General features: G+C 35.8%; 1 protein-coding gene across 6 annotated transcripts in view; it reads right to left on the bottom strand.

Moving 5' to 3' along the window:
* The window catches only part of ptpn13 (protein tyrosine phosphatase non-receptor type 13), an 83676-nt gene that overhangs the window by 37013 nt on the left and 24147 nt on the right, over nucleotides 1-22516 (bottom strand). For 4 of the 6 annotated variants that reach the window (XM_082140577.1, XM_082140579.1, XM_082140581.1 and 1 more), the window contains exons 3-9: nucleotides 18951-19126; nucleotides 18115-18180; nucleotides 16992-17177; nucleotides 15598-15691; nucleotides 11211-11798; nucleotides 1563-1655; nucleotides 739-826 (exon numbers count right to left, since the gene is read on the bottom strand). In XM_082140577.1, coding sequence (XP_081996703.1) covers nucleotides 739-826; nucleotides 1563-1655; nucleotides 11211-11798; nucleotides 15598-15691; nucleotides 16992-17177; nucleotides 18115-18180; nucleotides 18951-19126 — 1291 coding nt within the window. The remainder of the gene's footprint in view (nucleotides 1-738; nucleotides 827-1562; nucleotides 1656-11210; nucleotides 11799-15597; nucleotides 15692-16991; nucleotides 17178-18114; nucleotides 18181-18950; nucleotides 19127-22516) is intronic. The other 2 variants (XM_082140578.1, XM_082140582.1) reach the window with 1 other exon arrangement.

Below are 22516 nucleotides of genomic sequence, written 5' to 3'. Positions count from 1 at the left end.
TTTCAATGCTTACGCCTTCAATGCCAGAAAATCACTACTTTTTTTTTTTTTAAACAAGCAGCACACTTTATCTATAATCTGAACACACAGACACACATTAGAAGTTATATTAGTGAGCCAGGTGCAACGATTTTCATATTAAGACAATAATATGTATTGCATACGTCATCTTACGGATCCCTATTGACATTACTAGATTTAATGTAAAGCATTATTTGGCTGATTTATGAGTCTTTCAAATTGTAAGAGCAATTTAAAATGTGCTCAAAAGTCAGTTTATGACATTTCTTACAATATTTGTGAGGACAATTTCAAAACTTTATGGCTTGAACACACTTTTGACTTGCTATTGAACACTATACACATGATGACACATAGACGTGCTCGTTTACATAAAGCTAATTACAAAACTAAACACTAATCCAAACCTTGTTTCAAAAAATGAGGGAAAATATTAACATCACATATCTGGGGATGTCCCCATAGGGAGGTTTTGTGATGTTTAGATCAATTCTGGGGACAGTTTTTGGTAACTGAAGCCACACACACACACACTCAGTGCTGCAGTTATTGTAACCAGAGCTAAACTTGAACAGGATGAGAGGAAATGAACTCAGGAAGGGTTTAGATTATCATTAACTTGGGCCTGGGTCCACAACCACAAAAGAACTCAAGAAGGGGTCAGTACAGATGATTGATCAACACAAACAACAGAGAGAAAAAAAAGAGAGAGAATACCTGTGTCTCTGTGCACTGCTGAGCGAAACGGCGTCATGCTCTGTGAGGCCGACCTGAGAGCTGAACCGCCTCAAATCTTCTGGCTTTGCTGTTTGTGTAAAAAAAAGTTGTGAAACTAATGCATGTGAGGTATGTGCCTTGCACAGTGCAGTAATATGCAAATCAAAACATTTGTATGTCCCCTAAATGAACCGCAGGGCCATCAATGAGTTTGATTCTAATTACATCCACCCACATTCATCTATTCTAAACTGTTGAAATGCTCACAGTACTACAAGATGTGATGACTCACACTGCATTCATAACTATGGTCATATGGCCCAGATGATCTTATGGATAAACATCATGTTGAACAGGAAAAAAAAATATCTTGAAAATTAATCTTATTTTGGTATTTTTAACATCGTAACATTAATTATAGGTCCTTACTGTAATGCAGAAAAATATATCATAAAACAATACAATATACATAAAGAAATAATTATACATTATATAAAATATATATAAAATTCTATACTATATTATTATATATGCCTATAAACTTGTAGTTTATACAACTGGATTCTTACGGTCTTATTACGGTAATAAGAATGTGGGAGGGGCTTAAATTATCATGAAAATAATCTCATAATATGACAACAACAAAAACGCTACAAAATTGACTTCCTTCTCTTATAAATAAACAAGAAAATAAAAATAATATAAATGCAATTTTTTTTTTTTTGGATTCAAGCCAGAAGTTCTTTATACGCCTGGTGTGTATAAAAAAAAGAAAAAAAAGAAAAGTTTGATGAGTTTGAGATTGATGAGGTCATTAGTACAACCTTGTCTGTAGTCGGGGTCTGATGATGCCACTGAGGGGCTTTCGCTGGAGGAACTGTAGTCGCTGTGGTATCTTCTGTGAGTATGTAGGGGATCTGAAAATGGAAATTCCATTTGTAAATTCCTTTGTAAATTCCATTATGTAAGAATGTAGCACAGCACATTCAAATACTAAAGTTAGCCCGTCAATTCTAGTTTATTTCTTGAGAAAATCAGGGACAGCCCTGCCCTCAACTTGTATTTTATTATTAAAAAGAGCACTAATTGTTCAATTCACATTTATTTGTATTAGAGCTTTTCACAATACACCGTTTCAAAGCAGCTTTGTGCTACAAAAAATTCCTGTCACACTTATTGTCTTTTAAATCATGTCCAGAGAAAATTCTATCCCCATAACCAAACGAATACCCTAATATTCTCAATCATGGACTGTTATTATCATAGTAAATGCAGATGCTGCTGGAAACTGTTACAGATTATTTCCATCATTATAAGCACTGACGGGGAGTTCAGAAATGTGATGAGGGAGTGTCTAAAAAGCTTCCAAACATTCATACAGTAACTAACAGTGTAGGCTTTTGGTATGAACACGAGTGTAAATCATGTTCTTCCACGTGTCATGTTTTATGATCTCAAAGGAAGGTATGTGACCAGCAGTGAAGTTTAAGGCCTTCGGGTAAATTAATTAAATAACATCAGCAAATCACACCTTACTTCTTTCAATATGACCTGGATTACAGTGTGGTTTAGAAGCGAGATTGGAAAACACCGGAAAGGGTTTACAATACACAGCATAATATCTGATCACTAATCCAGTAAAGTACATTGAGTCTACAGCAAAACTACTTATACTCCACTGCAGCTCCTCAAAACTCAATGAATGTATGAATGAACACCATATGGCAGTCATCTCATCTGTAAGAATTTCAGAAAGCTCAGTTTTCAAACAGGAGACTTTTACAATTAAAGACCCAAGGCCTTAAACCTGAGAAAACCACTCTAGGCTGACCCAATAACTGTTAACATGGCTCTGGACTAAGAAGTGTCAGAACTGAGGAATCTGTTAATATTGATCAGCCTGTAAAAAACAAACAAAACCATCTTAAATAAGTTTGTTTTATTTAAATTAAGTTTTTAATTTAACTTTATAGCAGGGGCGATCACCCAAGCCATTTGTGGACTCGCTAATTAATATTAACAATATGGCCTGGTTTCACAGACAGGGCTTAGATTAAGCCAGGATTAGGCCTTAGTTTAATTAGGGCACTTAAGTAGCTTTTATAAACGTGCCTTATAAAAAACATTACAAGTGTGCATCTTGAGACAAAACAATGGCACTGACATTTTAAGATATGTCAGTGTAAGTTGCTTTTAGTTTAAACAGTTAAAACAGCTCAAACATGCATTTTAGTCTGGGACTAGACTTAAGCCTTGTCTGTGAAACTGGGGGATTGTATTATAAATTCACTTGTTTGAGGTATGCAATAAAGCGTACGATAAGATTTTATCAATACGTACGTAACACTCCATTTATTTATCTACCAAACTACGGTAATTTCCTTCAAATCTGCCAGTTAGAGGGTTTGGGTAAGTGGATCCACTGCAGCTTTGGTGCATACGCTCTGTTGCTATGATTCAACATCATTATCCCGCGTTCTCATTGGTTTGCTGGCATTTGGGGGACTTCATGCGCAGGAAAAGCTATCTGCGAATCGCTCGCCCAAGAGGAAAAATGTGCTGTAGCTGCCAGATCTTGATCAATGAAAATCACTATATCATAATATTTCACTTTCTCCATAGGGAGATTTTTATTTAGGCAGTTGTGGCCTAATGGGTTCAATACTCACTACTGTGTGTGTGTGTGTGCACTTGTATCTGCGAAATGCAAAGCATAAATTTTGAGTATGGGACACAATACTTGGCTACACACGTCACTTTCTTTGCACGAAAGCTTATAAACTGTTAAAGACCTTACCTACTGTAACTTTCCAAGGTTGTTAATCATTAGTCCAATCACATAAGTCACCAATTTGAATGATTTCAACTTGTTTTTAAAAAAAAAAATACTTGTAATTGTATTTATTATACTTATATGCATTTATATTTATATGTTTTATTTGTTAAATTATTTGTATTAGTTGACCTTAAGAAATACTAAATCCCTTGTCAGTGTGTTCTCAGTCAAATTATTCTTCAGTTTGCATTTCCAGACCAAGCTCAGGTAGGAAACTTTGAATCGTTGACTCAGCTTTACTCTGTGTATGTGTGTGTACGTTACGTCACTATCTAAACTATGACTGAAACTTGACAGCATTCCCTGTGTGTGGCGTGCTGCCTCTGTGCATAACTTGACAAATCTGTCAGAACCAGAAAATCAAGTCCATGTACTTCAGTTTCTTAAAGCTGCATATTTAGCATTGACAGAATTCCTGAAGGATTTCTCAAGCCAGGAGTTTCGGAAAGGCAACACAATGAAGCTTTAGTCTCATGCCGGACTGAATGCTCTCCACAGTAAACAATCAGCTCAACCTTGAGTGAAACTTTTAAACAATGACAATTATGTAAAGCAATCAAACAGTTCCACGTAAAGAGACTGGCAAAAATGCAACTGATCGTCTTTCGTCTAAACACTGAAAGATGTGTAAACAGTTCCATAAATTCAGTGAACCAGTCAGTCCACTGACTTCAAGGGATAGTTCACACTATCTTCTTTTGTGTTCAGCAGAAGAAAGAAACTCATACAGGTTTGGAACAACATGAGGGTGAGTAGATGACAGAATTTCCATTTTTGGGTGAACTATCCCTTTAAATGAAACCACCTGCTCATGGAGGAAATAGAGACTAATAAACAGCATTCTTGACCCAGACCATCACTGGGTGTTTGGGAGCTCTGTCTTTGCAACAGGGGAGAATCCACAAATAAAGTCACAATGTCAAAATTCAACATTAATAAATAAATAAGTAAAATATATAATACCAAAAAATAATTACGCAAACTAAAACAAACAAAAACATGTAATATAAAATGTATTTATTTACCTTTATTTATTTATTTATTTAGTGGTTTTACTTCCCATTTTTCTCAACAGTGGACAAATGTCACTATATTGTAATACAGTAATTTTTGTACAATGATTTAATTATATAACAGTGCCACACGTCAGTGTGATGCATACTCCATATTTAATGGGGGGTTGCATTAAAAGGAGCTTAAATGTCACCCAAAAAAAAAAAAAAATTCTATAAACTTAAAACAAGCTGCAAATAACTGAAAATGATTTGCTTTGAAATCAATTTTAAATAATTCCATTTTTAATTTTTATTTAACGTATAACCTGGGCATGTTCTTTTGTGAGTTTCAACCCACAATACGAAAAGGGAGGATGATCTGGCAACCCCTGAAAAGGGCGTTAAAAAAAACACTGTACACACACATAAACACAAACCAAGACACTCACACCAACAAAAAACTAAAACAGACACCCATACACATTTCTACTTTGACTATGGGAAATGCTGCCCACATAGTGTAGTTCTCAGAGCCTGGTGGGAGTTTGGCGGGCTGTGAAGTGAGTCACTCGCACACAAACACACACCGTATCATCAAACTGGCCCATGATAACACTCACATCACTGTAGGTGTGAGAGCACGTCTGCTAAAAGCCTCTGAAGACAAGTTCAGAGCCTTCACATTAACTCCCTCGAGTGTGCGCTTTCTCTCGGCTCATCATTTATTTTACAACTCTTTCTGTAGAGCGAAAATCTTGGAACGAATGAGTGCATTAGGGAGCAGGACGGCGTGTTCTGCCACAGGCTGCGCGCATCACGTAATGTCATACAAATCAATTTTCTGCCACGTTTCATGCCACTTTGCAGATGTGAGATAATTCAGGAGAAAATGCCTCTGGATCAATGCCAACCACAAGCTGAACGATAGTGATGCACGACATCTGCCAAACAAATGTGTGATCGTTTTATTGATGCATGACATAAAGCTCTGTGTAGTTTCATGTGTTCCTGTGTCATTATTGGGCCATTTTTATCTTAATTGCCTTGTTTATGAAAAATTCGGTGTAAATCCATTCATTCAAATATGACAAAATACGCAAGAATGGTGTTAAAAACCGATTTTCATGGAAATTTGTTCTGCTCAAGTGTCATGAATGGCCTAATATGTTGTTCTATTATGTAATTTGGACTGTTCAGATAAAAAAATATAAGAAATGCATATTTATGAAAAATATTCAGTGGGCAAAAAGAGTACAGAAAAAAATCACATTGATTAAACATGACCAAAGACTTTAAAGGGGTCATGATAGATTTTGTTCCTCTAGGTTCACTTATAATGTTGATAAAGTTTGTTGCAAAACAAAAATAGTTCTTGAAAGTGGACAAAGAAACAACTGGAAATGAACGGCAGAACAGATGGTATCCCAATGGATGTTGGATCTCAACTCTTGGGTCCAAATTTTCTGGGTCCGCCAAGAGCGGACGGCCTGTCATGACCTCAGATCTTGTGAGTCATCCATCAGAAGCTCAGAGGATCGGGACGTGTAGGTGGACAGGTCATACATATCAACGCCACCTCAGTATCTTCTGCTAAAGCTCTTTTCAGAGAAGAAAACACCCACATTTAGACTTATTCTTTTCCCTACTCTACCTTTTCCCAATCCTACATGCTCTTCATCACTTCCTCATGTTCCTTGCCTTTTTCCAGTCATTTCTTTCTCAACGGTCTCCTCTGATCTTAATGTTTTAGAGGCCCGGGGCAGTTGGAACTCATATACTAGTGATTATTGCCATTGGAAGTCTTACATGCAAATGGATTCAACAAACAAATGAAATAAAAACAAAGGAAGAGAAAAAGAACAAGGGATTAATGGGGTAATTAGAGCCTGATGAGGACAGAAAACACAAAAGGGTTTCGGGAGAGAGGCTGTTTTCATTAAAGCGCTGAACACTGAAGAGGTCTGTTCATTAGAGCGGCTTTGTTTCTGTCCTGTAAAGCGCTGACTTTAAGAGGAAGGTCAGAGATTTACTAGCAAAGTGGAAAAAGCTTTCATTCTGTCGAGTCAAAGTTCTGTCAGACTTGCATATCCTCTTGTGCTTTTATGGTATTTTTTTCTTTTGATAATTGAAGATCAAACCATAAAAATATGCACGTGGTTTTGTAGCAATAACGTATTTGGAGTTGCTCTTTAAATCTCTGACAAGCCTTTTTTTCCCCCAGCCATATTGTTTCATAACACACACAGAATAAATCCTACAAACACAGTATAGAGTGTGCTAAGCTCAGAATGTTATAAACAAATTTTAAATGCAAATACATAGCCTAAATAAATGTGTCTATAAATAAAATAAATAAATAAATAAATAAATAAATGTGTAAATAAACTAATGTGTAAACAAACAAACGTATGTGTAAGTAAATAAATTACACTAAATGTGCAAGTAAATAAATACAAATAAATGTGTAAATAAATACATAGATGCGTAAAAAATATGTAAACAAATAAAAAGTGTAAATGTGTAAATAAATACATAGATGTGTGAAAAAATATGTAAACAAATAAACGTAAATAAATAAAAAGTGTAAATAAATAAATGTGAAAATAAGGAAGTGTAAATAAATAAAGTAATGAACAAAAACTTGCAAGTAAATAAATAAATCTTTCTGGGGACCCTCAATGACTCTCGGTGAACAATTAAGAGAGTCTCTCTCAAACAATATGTCTAAAATAATATATACATTGATAAACTGTAGGGTCATGCAGGTGAGGAAAAAGAAAAGAAAAAAAGCTGCAAAAAGTTAAACTTCTAAGTGACCTGAAGATATGCAGAGTGTGAGAGAGATAAGATCTGATCTCTCTGCGAAACTACAAGTAGATAAGATCATGACAGGTCGCAAAACAGATGTAACACAGAATAAATGTTACATAGTAGGAAGACCTGTGGAATGAAGAAGTGGTGGAGTTTATAGAGCGTGTGATCTGGGAAGTGTCTCCACAGCTCAGAGTTTCCTGAAGCTCTAGTTGAGTGTGGGAGAAGTCTTTAAAAAGCTTTTAGATCCAAGCGACCTTCGACCCACGGGTGAGAGATCTTCCATAAAATGTAATCCACACAGATGGACTGAGCTTTAACATGAAATAATCTCTTTCCGTTCTCATCCATGTCTTTTATTATCAGGATATATGTAGACAATACAATTGTCTATCAGACCCTTCTGTCTGCTCAAGAATCCTGATCAATTCTACTCACAAATGTCTCCAATAAAACAACAAAACAGCACACGTGTGACCTGAGGACAAGTAACACATGACAAGTTTCCTCGTGCCAAAAACACATGACTCAAATGACTGTCTCCAAGGTCAGCACACTCCAAAAACACGGATGTACCTTGACTTGAAAGTGGATGTATTTAGGGCAGAGTTTCCCTAATGACGGATCACAAACACCAAGTAGGTCGAGATGAAAGAGCAAACATAGATTTTACAAAATCAAATAAAAATGCAGAATTTAAATAATTTAAAATTAAATCAAATTTGAATGTAAACTAATTTAAATTAAGTGTGAAACTATATAGGGATCAGTTGTTTGCTATGCTTACGAGCCTCAACAAATGATCTGTGCACCATTACATTCATTCACAGCAAATACAGGCACCAAAACAACCAAAATATGTGCTCTTTCCCATCATGCTCTAATGGGGCTGGACATTCCTTCTCTTCAGGATCGTGGGTAATGCGGCCCATTATTGTCAGGAAAATGAGCCTGGCTCATGTTTACACAAGCGGATGGACAGACGGCAGCTTGACACACAGAATCGTGTTTTCCCTCACAAAAGCAATATGATGGCAAAGATTCCTCTTATAATACACTTTGGAGAACATATGATTGAAAACAGTATTTTTTTCCTGCTCTTTTGAAGAAAGAGTATAATATAAGATTTATTCAGAAAATGTCAAAGTTATTCCATCACAACCATGAATACCTCAACATATGACGAACCACACCATGTAAAACGCAAAAATGTACACAACCAGGCAATTTACACACGTCTTAAAGGTACAGGTCATTTAATTCTAAGAGTCTAAAAGAGGATCGAAAGACCTCATGAAACATTAAATCGACTGTTTTTGGTGTAAAAAAAACCCCCTAACATTATAAATGGAAAGAATGCTACTAAAAAAGTGCAGAGTATTAGACAGCCTCAGACAGATCAGCTTCATGGATCCATGAGCCAGAGTAAAACCACACGGGCTGGGAAGAGAATGTCTTTGGTTCTGAGCTCAACCGTGGTAAAAATAGCAGCCAAACAGCTTCTGGGCTCGGTTCAGGGCCAGGTCGGGTTGGAAAGCCTGATGTTTATTATTATGAAGCAAAGCTTCTCTCCATCGAGAAAATGTCCAGATGGAGGCCAGGCGAAGGATGTGTACATAAAAATGGCTCATATGGAGATTGCAAGGTGGCAATAAGACCAGAATGAAGAAAAAACATGTATGGGAGAATTAATTACATAACTTTTTGTCATGAGATAATAAATATCTTCGCCTGAAATGTCCTCTTTTATATAAGCACAGAGAAGTTTGATTCATTTTAATGAATAGGTTCGTTCAGACAGATTATATAAATGAACCGGTTCAAAAAATCAATTCAGTCTCTCTGCTCCAAGTATATGCATATTTTTTTGTGTCGATATACAACTAAAATATTATGATTAATCAGTATTAAAATAAAATAATAAATAACAAAAAAATAAATAAAATAGTCCTCCCTAAAGCTGCATATAGTTACATGCAGTGAACTTTTTCAAAAGGGTAGCTTGACTGGTGATGTTTAACTACTTTAAATTAGTTTCACCAACAGTGTGGAAAGTTTTGAATGAAAAGCTAGCGGAAAATGGCGAGAGAGACCCAGAGAGAGTGAACGACTGAAAGAGAGAGAGTAAAAAGCTTGCATAAGTCTGTGAGCTTTGAAGGCCTAGAATTATCCATCTCTCTAATTAGTTCCTGGAATCTTGAGCCCTCAGCCAGACTGAGTCATAAAGAACCTGGCAACATGCCGCACGCGCAAAAGCCACGCAAAACCCATTCATAACCCTGCGTTCACTTCCACCACACACACACACACACATACACACGGAGACACCTCAGCTCGGCGGGACTTTAGTTTCACAGGAACTCAAAGCATCATCCTCTGTAACACAAATACAATTCATGGTTGCCGTTGAATCTTCTGATGGTTATTGCATTTTAGTTATGAGTCAAAGTCAGTAGCACAGTGGTTTTAACCAGCCTGGTTGACGCTGTCATATCAACTGCATTGCATGAGGCCTGTAGAATAAAACCCTTACCACAAAAGCATTTTGTGATGTGACCATGATGCAATGATAAGCTACAGGCACAATTTCTCATTGAGCAACACAGGGTTAAGTGTTTTACTGCAACCTTTTGATTACAATCCCAAATCTTAGGCTACATCACCGCTAGTCTCAGTCTCAGACAGCACACCCACAGTCCATTCACTGGTGATTTCAGCCATTTTTGTGTGCAGTTTCCATCAGATAGTCAATATCATTCTGAAAACTAGCTCTGCACAACTCACAGCAAACAAAGTGTTGTTGATACAATGACCTTGATGGGAAAACGAATCCTGGATCTGGATTTTCTGACAAAATCTTGCAGAGCCATAGGCATTACTTGTAATTTTCCACATTGGGGTCAATCTCATAAAGCCTGACAAGAAATGGCAGGGTAATTTAACTCTAAGATCATAAGAAAAACATATATATTGCAAGCATATATATTGCAAGCAGTCTACAAGTACACTACTGGTCCCTAAGTTTTTTTTAAATGTTTTTGAAAAGTCTGCTCACAAAGCCCACATTTAATAGATCAAAGAAACAGTAAAAACAGTAATGTTGTGAAATATTATTACACATTTAAAAGAACTGTTTAAATATATTTAAAAATATTATTTATTCCTTTGATGGCAAATCTGAAATGTCTTCAGTGTCAGATGATCCTTCAAAAATCTTTCTAATATGATGTTTTGAAAGAAACATTTCTAATAATGATGTTGAAAACAGTTGTGCTGCTTAATATTTTTTTGGTGGAAGTCAATATATATATTGTTTGATAAGATTTTTTGATAAATAGACAATTCAAAAGAACAGCATTTATTTGAAATAGAAATATAACATTATAAATGTATTTACTGTCACTTCAATTTAATGAATCCTTGCAAAATAAAAGTATACATTTCTTGCCAAAAAAAAAAAAAAAAAAAATTACTGACCCTAACCTTTTGAACAGCCGATATTTAAAAATCTATATTTTTTGTATTGTGACAATATTTTCAGACATATTTTAAACTTTAATTATCTTTCCTGTTTTGTGTCCAGGAATTTTACTTTTGCCATTCTTAGTTTAACTTTAATGTTATATGTTTAATTATTTTTAAAACTAACATCAGCATAGAAGTAGTATAAAATACATTACAACGCAGTATAAATAAAATATAATACAATTGGCCTAACTTTGTTCATGCAAAATATTTTGTGAAACATTCTTTCTTGACAGGTTTTGTGAGATTCACAGACCGTTTATTATTGCGGTAAGCGAACAAGTAAGTTTAGAATCAGTACTCACCATCTATGGCCTGTTTGAGCGCTTGCAGTTTCTTATGCTTCTCTCTGATCCGGTCGTAAGCGCTGTTGAACGCCGAGCCGACAGACTGACTCGAATGGTGATGGGTCTTCCTGACATCCAAGCTCCCAAAGTCCGAATAACGGGAGTCTCTGGCTTTGGAAGCTGATTTGTGTTTACTGGCTGAGCGGGTGCTCAGAGCGCTGCTGCCCCGTCGGGCGTCCTCAAGGGCCCCAAAGCGGAGCATATCCGGATCCAGGCAGGCCAGGTCTGCTGAGGAGGCCCAGCTTTTGTTTCTCTGATGAGGGTGTGAACGCTGGTTCACCTCCACGGGTCGGCCGCGCTGTTGTTGTTGCAGTTGCAGTTGTTGTTGTTGTTGTTGTTGTTGTTGGCGTTGGTGGTAGAGTTCGGCAGTGGATCCGGACCCAGCGTGGTACTCTGAAGGGGCATACTGAACAAGACCCTCGTCAGCTCTGACAAGGTCCTGGATGGGAAGAGAGCCCATAGAGCGGCTGAGTCCGCGGTTCAGGTTGGCCTGCTCCTGGGTTCGGGCTCTATAACGCTCCAGCACACGATGGGCGGCACTACGCCCTAATGAAAAAATAAATAAAAAATACACAAAAAGGTTAAACATACAAAAACTTATAAAAGTTTAAAGACAAATAAGAATCTATTGAAGGACATCAACTAAATGTGGGACCCTTGCTGTCTTCAGGGAGCATTTTTATTGGATCACGTTTGTCAAGGCGCGATTAGAATGGGTCATAATTGGCTGAAAGAACAGAAGGGACAATAGTGGCCTTCTAGTGGTTACCAGCCCCACTAAAGCCTCTCTGATTTCACCCTGAGCTTCCAGCGACACGCTCTTTAGCCACGCCAATTCCAGCACTGTCAATCAGGAAGACATGGATGTTCCAGATGGTTCTCTCTTAGGGAACTGTTTGAGCATTAAATGGCTCAACAAGAGGCCTTTTCTCTCATGTTTCATAAAAAGCTTACTATATCGTAAGGGGCAAAGATGGATCTGGGCTGATTTCAAGCAGTTAACAAAAAGAGGCATGCTAAAGTCATTACACACACTGACCCAGACACTTCAAAACCCTTAATGCTGGAAGGATACCGCAGTGTCACAAAATAGAATATATAAGAGTTTGGAAATTAGATACAAGAGTCTTGCCATATCGTAGACCAACAAGATGTAAAACTAAATGCCTTAAAGTCACAATGAATTGGAAATAGCGACAGATCTTTTCTTCCTTATTGTGATGCACATCCAAGTGTAATGGATTATCGAAAAAGAAGAAATTGTCGGGCGGGGACTTGGTTATATGCATTGGTTATTGATTTGATTTTGAGATGTGGGTGTTACATTCAAAAGTGGAGGAAGATGAATGTGAGCTAAATGACTGGAGAAGTCCTGCATACATCACCAGACAGAAGTCTGTCATTTTCACTGGAAGATCCAGTTGTGGCATATTGGTTAAACATTACGAGGTCCAAAAAAAACCCAACCTTTTTCACAAATGGATTGTTCTTAATAAGATCTATAACATGCATTTATCAAATAGATTCATAATATAATTAATTAGAATTAATAATATTAATAATAATAATAATAATACACAATATATTTAAAATATAAATAATATAAATGTATATAGATTAATAAAGTAATATAATATAAAATAAAGAAAGAAAAATATTTATTTATATTGAAGCGGTTTCTATTTTATTATTGGCCTTTTTGCCACTTTTTTGAAACAACAGTGGACAGATGATCAAGAATGATGGGGAAAAGACTGTAGACATGGATTAGGAAATGTTATGGGTCTGTTTTGAACTTATCAGTTATAATGTTTGTACATCATGGCTCAATTTGCTGGAGCACTAACTGTTAAGCTAGTTAAGAAAGATATAGCCGTTTAATTGTAAAGACTGACTGATTTGTTGTAGCACACAATATGCTAAAGAAAACGTGCTTCGGGTAAAGGCATAAACGCGCTCAACATCACCTAACAAAAATTTTAGCAACAAATGTTAACTGCAACAGGCCAGTAGTGATTGCATAAAAAGGAGATGCTATGCAAATAAAATATTGCCATATAGTACCTGAAGCTCTCAGAAGTCACATAAAGACAACCACTGTTGAAATTTAAACATTTATACTATTGTTTTGACAGCCCTGAAACAGATACAATGCTGCTATGTATATTTCAAGACAAGCTAAGCAGTGTTAGCATAGCCTGAGGCTAATGCTAGTGTGCAGAGCACGAATACTTTGAAAAAGTCAATAAACATTCAATCTACAAAATGAGAAGAATGACACAGTCTGAGACCACAGTTATTACTTTGTTGCTGAGGTTTCGTGACATCTGTAAAGCCAAAAATAAACTAGAGTGAAGTGAGTCACATCATGACCCCAATGCGTGGCCAGATACAACAGCATGAAAACAAAACTTCCTACAGAACACGCAGTAAAAAACCCTGGGAAATGTCTATTAGTGATCGATGCCATGCCTCAGTTACATAACCGGTCGGTCGTGTTTGTGCTAAAGCACCACTGAAACCACTGGGAAAATCTGGTCATATTTTCCAAAATGAAACGCTCTGGTTTTGGTTTGTGGTGATGTGCTTGTCTAGTTTCGGTTCAAACTCTTGTCTATGCACACAGTGAGTAGACAAGAGGGAGAGAGAGAGAGACTAACAGAAGATAGATGGAGAGCAAAAGAAATGAGGGAGTTGGAAAGTTGGGAGAAGAACAGAGAAGAAGGGGAGAGAAAGGTTCTTTGTTTGGCACATCATTAAACTATAAAGCATAAGAAGTCAGACAGAGAGACGAGAAAAACAGATTGAGAGAATATAGAGAAGGCCAAGGGATGTTAGTGGAGTCTTAAAACACAACTAGAACAAAACTGTATCTTCAGAATGATAACATACTGCCTACCGCATACAACACAGAATACACATGGAAGAGTGGCATTCTGGAAACTTCTGGAATACCATTATCCACACATTTTATAAAACGTCGAATATTATGTTCAGAATAACATACTACTCTTATTATATCTGCACTGTGTATACTGTGCATACTATTCACATATTTTCTATGCATAAAATTCCATGGATGACAAACTACACTACCATTCAAAATGTGGGGTAGTTTTTTTTAATGTTTTTTTAATGTTCTTGAAAAAGAAAAGAAAAGTATGCTCACCAAGGCTGTAATTCTTTAATCAAAATACAGTAAAACAGTAACATTGAAATATTATTACTATTTCAAATAACTATTTTTATTTTCATATATTTTAAAAGTAATTTATTCCTGTGATGGCAAAGCTGATTTTTTTTTTTTAGCATCATCACTCCAGTCTCCAGTGTCACATGATCAAGAAACATTTATTATGTTTATCAATTTTGAAGACAGTTGTGATGCTTCATATTTTTGTTGAAAACGTGATACATTTATTTGAAGGATTCTTTGATGAACAGAAAGTTCTAAAATATTTTTTTTTAAATAGAAACCTTTTGTAACATTATAAAAGTCTTTACTGTTACTTTTGATTAAATTAATGCATCCTAGCTGAATAAAAGCATTCATTTATTTAGGAACACTATGCAGTATATTAGTATTTCATGTAAAATACTGCATAAACAATCTGTGCATTGTGACATCCCATCAGACTATCATAATATTATTTGGAAAACACTTTTCTTCAGAACCACTATTTATATTAAAAATCAAAGTATAAAATACATTTCACAAAATTCCCCAGAACCTTCTATCTGCAATCTTACTGTATGATTATCTGGAAATTTCTCCACCAATCTTTAGTTTCAGTTCTGCACTTCCAGACACTGGTGCTGGTTGTGTTCTGGCTTGTCTCTTGTGGCAGGGAGGATCTATTATCCCTCTGTTCTGATAAGCACCCCAGGGCCAAAGTCGTGCCATGTCAGTACCAAGCCCTGCTTTGTTTACATTCTGAATCACTTCCTCTAGAACTGGACAAATGGTGTGTGATGAGTCAGCGTGAAGCTTAGCGCTTCATGGTATTAGAACAATCAGTCTGAGATTATTAGAAAGAGGAGAACGTGTGAGCTGTGATTACAATCACAATATCATCAAATATTAACAGCAACTTCAAACGAGTGGTTGGCGCGGAAGACGACTAGAAGGTTGAGGTATGAACGTGTACTGGCATGCCTGTGCTTGGGTGTGCATGTGTGTGTGGGAGAAAGAGAAAAGTAGAAATCAAAAGCATACATGTTTATTCATGTAGGGATGAAAACTAAAGGACTCCCATTCTACTAAAAAGTGAAATCCCCAGCTTCAATGTCCTATGTATTAAGCATTAATTATATATTATTTTACTTCTAGATTTATGTGCATTACCTGCGGGCAGGCCTTTTCCTCGCAGACGTTCACGAATCTCTTTACTTCTTTCTGGAAGTGACTCCCTTTCGCTTTCAGACAACAGACCGTCCAGCTAAACAAACACACATGCCCAGAATGAGAAAGACATAATCATTCACTGTTATGGGAAAGGGATTACAAAATAAGAAAATGGCTGCATCACAGGAATTAATTAAATTTTAAAACATTAAAATAGAAAACAGTTATTTGTAATTGTAATAATATTTCACAATATTACTTTTACAGATTTTTTTTTTTATTGAATAAAAATGCAGCCTTGGCAAGCATTAGAGTTCTTTCAAAAACATTACAAATTCTTTCCAACCCAAAACTTTTGACCTTTCTGTACTTTTTTTAACTTTTGTACTTTAAGGTGCACAATGCAATTTTTTTCCTCAAGCCACCCAAACCATTTAAGCAACAACAACAACAAAAAAAGATCAATTAAAGATATGGTTTAAAGTTCAATAAACTGTTATTGATTTGTTTGATATGTATTTTGATGAAGCAAATGAATAAAACATAACATCCAGGAAAAAAAAATTGGGGGAAAATAAAATAGAATTTTGCTGAGAAAATAGATTTCATCGGGCCTTAGAGGGTCAAGATTGCTAAACAAAGTCAAAACACCTTTTGAATAAAATGGTCAAATGTTTAACTCTAAATCGGGGTTGCTGGAGGAAGAAGAAACATTCATGGTGGAAGACATAAAGATGAGGGTTGCTCATCACATTTACCTCCCCAGTGTGGAAAAATACACACAGTGCAGAAAATAAGAGCAGAAACATGTCTGTTCCTGGCAATACACTGTTTCTGTATCGCTGAGCAATTAAACCACTGGGGAGAGTGTAGCTGAGAAACAGGATGTGACATCAAACATGAGAAAACAAGCACAGGAAAGACTGTTAACTACCTTTTTAATTGAAAGCTGTTTTATAGGGCTGGACTGTGCAGGCAGTTAATAGGAACAGTATGTTCACACACTTTGTGCTGAATCATTATTGCTTGGATGTGATCAACTAACAAAAAATTTGAGTTGGGAACAAAGAACCAGTGCTAAATTAAAGCAGATTAAAAATATATAATTTTTATTCTATATAAATTTATTTTTATTAATGTTGCTAATAGAAAGTTGCCTTTGCAACAAAACAATAACACGACTACTGTAGTCGGATTCGCAAGTAAATGACTCCAATGAGTCATTCAACGAACTGGTAAAAAAAAAAAAAAACTCAAACGTTTAGGTTTGAATCATTCATTCACTGAGTCAGAGTGGTTCTTTATGTACTTGCTGATCCGAAAGTCATTCCTTTTGTCATATTTAATCTACACAACAAAAACAAGCATGTTGAAAAAAATACATAGGCACGTACCTGAGAGAGACTGCCAAGAACGAGTCTCACCAGCCTCCTGACATATGAAAACGAAGGGTCACAGTTGGAGTTACGGATGTGAGCGCCGCAGGTGTCCAGAACCGATCGTGCAGACAGTCGGCTGAGTGTGGAATCATCACACATGTTGAGCAGGACTCTGTTCAGGTGTTCTCCCAGTTTCATTGGCTAAAACACACATGAAGAGGTCAGTGAAAAGACACAAGAAGAAGCTGAGTCATCCAGAATCTATTATTTGTCTGGGCCAATTGAATTTATTTCCATAAATTAACTTGATGCTGCATTGGCAGACATCCCACCTCTTCCGGAGGGTCTGGGAGTCTCACACATATAGATAGCGGCTCCCTGACGCCTGAAAATGATATACAATATCCCGGAAATCGAGCGCGCAAAAAAGCCTGTTTCCACCTGGTATTAAGATGTGTTTTCAGTCATCTGATCAGAAATAGTCAGCCAATCATTAGTGTTACACCTGGTATCATACGTTTCAAATGCATCTTCTGTGGCCACTTGAGGTCGGATTTTGTGGAGACCCTCACCTATTTTTTCATCACACTCTACATCACTTTCAGCGCACAAATACTATTGAATGAACGAACCCATGTTAGGCGGCTTACGCAAATTAATATAATAGTATAATATATTTTTTTAATAAAATGGTGGGTGTTGTGCCAACTCCCGGAAATGAGTTTTTGCAGGGTGGGATTCTCCATTGATTCCAATTGACGTTAGCATGTTGCTAAGCTAACAACGTAATACTCTACAAAGCACTATAAAATACATAGTACAAACAAATATTGGGTTAATATATTCAATTTCATTTGATTTTAACCACTCCTTTTGTACTGAATTTAGTTCCATAATTTAACATGATGTTTCTATGTACAGCAGAATGAAACAGCAGAGACTCGATTCTTAATAGATATTAGCATATTGCTAAGCTAACAATGTGATGCTCTATAAAGCACAAAAAATTACATAGAATCAAATTAAATTGTATTAACCCAATCTTTTTTTGTACTAACCATTCTAAATCACTCATTTTCTATATTAAATTAAAAGTAAATTGGAGAATTATAAACATTAAATGCATTGAAAGTCTCACCTGGCTCTGAGGAATCTCATAGTCTGCACCCCAAAACAACGTCATGCCAAGCGAATACATGTGCATCTACAAGGTAAAAATAACACCGAAATGTCATGTGACAATGGAGCTGTTTATATGATTGCATTTGATGTTTTAGTCCACATAACAAAATGGAGAAAAAACAGACAGCCTCATTCTGATACATTTCAAGTGCGAATGAGCTTGTGTTGCCAAAAGCATTTGCTAGCCCACAGTATGTTTCAGGTCTTAATCCACATCAAACTTTATATATAGCACATCTACATAGTTTTGTGTTCCTTCCCCGTCTAGTTCTTCTGTCTGTTCCTCTTGCTAAAGAATAGCTTTGAGCACAGAATATCCCAAAATCTGCCAAAGAATGCAAAATATCCTTCAACTTCTCTGCAAATAATCATGCCTTGACTCTGCGGTGGTGTATCGGTCTCTCTCGAAGAATGTCATGTGTACACAGAAGTGTACTGTCAAAATGGTTTTAGAGCTCAAATGTATACATAAAACAAAATAAATGGTTGCTTGATAGAATGAAAGTAGCTTTCCTCACTTTTTGGTGACAATAAATAAACTTGTTTAAACTTTTCTTTTTCTCTCATATTCACATGCCATCGTTCAAAAATGAAATAAAAAAACATCTCAAAGTAACCTCACTGACAACAGACTAAAAGTCTGAAAAGTAGAAAAAGAGCTTTTTAGAATTAAAAATAATTCACTATTTCCAAGCAAATTTAAATTGATAACAGAAGTCATAAACGGGAAAAGAAAACAAGAGATTTTAAATAGGAAACAACAAGCCCAACAAAAATCATTCAATCAAGTACCTTTTCCATATCAGAGAGCGAGGAGAGGTTGAGACCGTCCAGCACCTCTGGAGGAGTGAAAGCCCGCAGGTCCTTCTGTGTCACGTTCTCATCCGTGAAAGAGATGTTTCCGGAAGGCATGAGCAGCAGCGACCATGGAGAAATGATGAATCCCAACGCAGACGGATCTGTTGAACCTGAGGGAAAACAAACATGCAGAGTATTACCACAAACTTGACCACAACTGCAGCTCTTAGGACATCTGAATCTGTAACAAAATCTTAAATATAAAAATGAGATGGATAGATCGTTAGATCGATCGATAGATTGACAGACAGAAAGATGGATTGCTTGACTGATTAGATTGATAGAGTAATTAATTAATTGATTAATTAATCTGCTCTTTTGTCCTTTTTATCTGTCTATGGGATTTATTAAGTTCAGAAATATAATGTTCCTTTGACTAGGGCTGTGCAATTAATTGAATTTCGATTTCGATTTCGGTTTTTGCTCCCAACGATCACCAAAATAGTATAATCGAGTAAAAAACGATTATTTTGCCATGTTCTGTTTTGAAAGAACGCTCTTATTTTGTCTTGTGTTCTGAATGACGCGCGCACGCGCACATCCGCCCCTCCCGATGCCATAAACTCTCTCAGCTTGAATGTTTAAACTGATAAAACTTAAAACGAAGTAAAAATTATCAACTTTAGTTACGATGCAATGCTGGCCCGATTGTGCAAGTGACAATTCCATCATGTCCCGACTCCTGAACGCGAATGTGTAGTTTCGACGCTTGCCTTGTCCAGCGCATTTTGAGAGACAGAGAGAGAGAAGACGCATCACCGCTGAACACTCACGCGGTTTGTGAAATTGCGTCTTGGAGAAAGTTTTAAAATTATTGATTTGATTTTATAATCTGTGTGGATTCATTTAGGCTACTCATACAATCTACATGCTAAAGTGAATCAATGTTTGCGGGGGAATTTCCCGCATTAGGCTATAAGTGGTAGACCTGCGGGAATATATTAAAATACTATATTATTTATTTTAATAGTTCAAAAAGTACAATCAATGTTCAAATATTCACAAATTTCGATTTTTTAAGAATTGTTGAAAGGTGTCTTTGGTAACACTTTACAATAAGGTTCATTAATTAGCATTAGTTATAATGAACAATACTTCTACAGCATTTACTAATCTTAGTTAATATTAATTTCACCACTTACTAATACGTTATTAAAATGAAAGGTTGTATTTGTTAACATTAGTTAATGCACTGTAAACTTAACATAAACAAACAATGAACAGCTGTATTTGTATTAACTAACATTAAAAAAGATTAATAAATACTGTAACAAATGTATTTCTCATTGTTAGTTCATGTTAGTTAATACATTAACTAATGTTAACGAATTAACATTATTGTAAAGTGTTACCGTGTCTTTTTAATAAATGCAACACGTTCCCAAAGTCATGTGAAATAATCGTGTTACATAATCGTGATTTCAATACTGACCAAAATAATCGTGATTATGATTTTTTCCATAATCGAGCAGCCCTACCTTTGACAACTATGGAAACAGCAAAGTTTCCAACACTGGCTAAGTTCGGAAGTTAAGGAAGATTATGGGCTTGGGCTCAGAACATTTCCTCTACACGAATACAGCACGATCTGACTGTGCACGTTTCAGGAACTTTGGAGATTTGGTGGTAGAAAGCTAATTCTTTTCATCCGGACAAAGACATGTAATAAAGAGCTGCATTATTCTGTGAATGAGTGCATTTCCTTAAAATACAAGGCCCTTGGGTTCTCTCTCAAAAAGATGATTCTGTATGACAGTTCATTTTTCTTTTTGATGTTTTTTCCCCTCTTCTTTTGTGCTGCTGTAGGCGCAAAACAATGGAGCCTTTGCATTACAGCCCTGCGGTTTGGATGGAACAGCTGTGCAGAAATAACTCCTCTATTACAGATTAGGATTCAGTGGAAAAGTGGAATTGCTTTTGAGAAACCTACTTTTTATTATTTCATGTCACGTATACCAGAAAACCAGAGCGATATCTCAAAATGCTACAACTGAAAATGTAGATTCTTCTATTTACTAAAGCAAATGCTGTCACCATGATGATAGGGTGTTACGGGTCAGTGAGATTTTTTTGATTTTTTTAAAGAAATTAATGCTTTTTTACAGCAAGGATGCATTAACTTGATTAAAACTGACAGTAAAGACTATTATAATATTACATTATTTTATTTTAACTATAATTAAAAATGTCTATTTCATATGAATGTTGTACTTATCTATTTATGAAAAAAATCCTGAAAATCACGGTTTATTTGAAATACTTGTAAAACTATTAAAGATATCTGTAAAACTGTTTTCAACATTGATAATAATAAGGAATGTTTCTTATTCACCAAATCAACATGTCAGAATGAGTTATGAATGATCATGAGGGACTGAAGACTGGAGTAATGATGCTGAAAATTCAGCTTTGCATCAAAGGAATAAATTACATTTTAAAATGTATTCAAATAGAAATAATATTACTGTTTTTCCTGTATTTTTGATCAAATAAATTCAGCCTTGGTGCACATAAGACTTGGGGTTTATTTTGGCATTTAGTAACATTCACGTCAGTAGCTCAGACAAGTTATGCTCCCAATACTGTACTTAAGAGTAAGGGGTTTGTGCAAATTAACAAAATAAATGAACAGAAACATTTTAATAATGTCAGAATGTGTTCAAGGAAACAAATAAAAATGTAATTCAAGCAGCGATGCTATAAAGCACTGGAATTCCCAAAGTAAACACATGTTTCCTGTGGAAACTGTCTGACCACAGTTGAACCTCATAGTGAAAATATAGCAGTGCACTGTCTTGTTTAGCTTCCAGCACAGATATTCCAGCAGCTTTATTAAAATAATTTCCTAGTAGAACTACACAGGTAACATACCTTTCTTTGGAATGCACTGCAACTAATTCTCAAAAGCTGAAAATGCTGGCATGCTAAAGCTCAGAATCATCAAGTTGTTAATTGGAAGGAAGCTGACGCACATTTGGAAATATCTCAGAATGGGCCTATCTGATAAGTTATCTATCCTATCAGAGACTAGCCCGAGTGGACAGATAATATACTACAGTTCTCGAGCCCAATGAAGTATCAGCCAAAAATAGCATCACAAATTCTCCTAAGAAAGAAAAAGAAAAAAAATCAAACATGTGCTGTCTACTGACTTGGGTGTCTGTTTATTTAACCAGTATCTGTTTATTTGAGATGCTCAAGATTACTGCGCAAGGACAACCAACCGAATGACCTAAATACCCATTTTAATGCGCAAGAAGTGGTGGAAACTTTTGCATTATTTATATCATGCTAAATAACCTTAGAAAAATATTGATTTTGCTCAAAGCAGTATATCTATGTATTTAAAGATATTTTAATACAGACGAAAAATACATTTGTGAAGAAAAAAAAAATCTGCCATAGTTATCTCGATATTTATGAAATGAAAAATGTGTCCAGAGGAAAAAATATTATATTTTTTTTATATTTTTATTTTATATAATATATTTATATGAGGT

Source organism: Leuciscus leuciscus (genome assembly GCF_965113295.1).
Source record: "Leuciscus leuciscus genome assembly, chromosome: 16".
NCBI lineage: Eukaryota > Metazoa > Chordata > Actinopteri > Cypriniformes > Leuciscidae > Leuciscus > Leuciscus leuciscus.
The sequence above is the reverse complement of the archived record's forward strand: the minus strand, read 5'-3'. Positions and strand labels throughout refer to the sequence as shown.